The sequence below is a fragment of the Trichinella spiralis genome (assembly GCF_000181795.1).
Source record: "Trichinella spiralis strain ISS 195 chromosome Unknown Scfld1006, whole genome shotgun sequence".
NCBI classification, from domain to species: Eukaryota; Metazoa; Nematoda; class Enoplea; order Trichinellida; family Trichinellidae; genus Trichinella; species Trichinella spiralis.
The window spans coordinates 1-972 of record NW_003527945.1 but is presented as its reverse complement, the minus strand read 5'-3'; the positions used below and the strand labels follow the sequence as shown (position 1 = coordinate 972).

Genomic DNA, 972 nt, shown 5'->3' with positions numbered 1-972 from the left:
TAGGTTGCAGTGCCCAATAGCGCCACATTACTTTCATTCTAACTGCAGCATAATATTAAATTATCATGTATATGATATCATAGATTGGGTTATCTTGATTCAATCTTCTACGAATTGAAAATTACATTTGCCTTGCTACATTTTGAAAATGCACAGATGCAATCTATTATCATTAAAGACGGGTAAAAGTTGTTGAACAGTGGTTGTTGAAGTTGCTGACATAGCGTTCAAAAGACGTATGACAAAAAACAGTAAGTATTGACTTTGTTTCATTAGATAGCAAGACGATGGGCGTATCAGATATATGTAGAATATGGTAAAATCTGTAATTACAGATTATGTCATCACATGAGCTTTTATGGAGTTTTATTTGTTTTGGGCACCGTGATAAGTCATGTTCAGATCATTTCGTTCTAAATGTGGCATCCGTAAGTATTGAATATGCATCCGATTGCAGTTGCATAGTACAGTGTACGCATTTTATCCATGACAGCATTACATTGGCGTCAAGCGAATACGATATTTTTTATGATGGCGCTTAGAGTAAGTTGAAGTTGGTGCAGTGACGTTTTCCATTTGTTTTAGCGTGGTTTCAAATATCACAAGAGTAAGAAGGGAATAATTGTAATAGTAGCAATCTCAAAGGATTATCCGAGCAGTGTATCAGTGGTTAATGCGTTTTGATATTGATTAGTCTAAAATTAAAGAGTAATAACGCAAAATAACAGCGCATTAATAATATTAGATATTGTTATACCTAGAAGCTACATATTTTTCGTCCCTATTCACATGGACATAAAGGCGTTTCCTAGCCGATACAGTTTGCCAATGTTTTTCTCAATTAGTATGATTAAGGATTAAGTATAGAGAAAGATTAAAAAGGTAGTTGAAGGAAGCGAGAGTTACATGCAAGAAGAAGTAAACATCTATAAGACAGAAGCATCATTACATGGTTTGTTTTAAAGATGTATT

The 972-nt window shown here is 33.8% G+C and overlaps 1 protein-coding gene across 1 annotated transcript; it reads left to right on the top strand.

Moving 5' to 3' along the window:
- Positions 1-338: 338 nt before the first annotated feature.
- Positions 339-684, top strand: Tsp_15786 (conserved hypothetical protein). The gene is made up of 2 exons (XM_003370292.1): positions 339-428; positions 586-684. Exons 1-2 carry the CDS (start codon positions 339-341, stop codon positions 682-684), a joined length of 189 nt encoding a protein of 62 aa, XP_003370340.1.
- The last annotated feature ends 288 nt before the right edge of the window (positions 685-972 follow it).

Excerpts from the sequence above, each read along its gene's own strand:
- Tsp_15786 (XM_003370292.1), top strand. The coding sequence starts at position 339 with ATGTCATCACATGAGCTTTTATGGAGTTTTATTTGTTTTGGGCACCGT. Across the intron at positions 429-585 it reads TCGTTCTAAATGTGGCATCC|CGTGGTTTCAAATATCACAA; the intron begins GTAAGTATTGAA and ends CATTTGTTTTAG.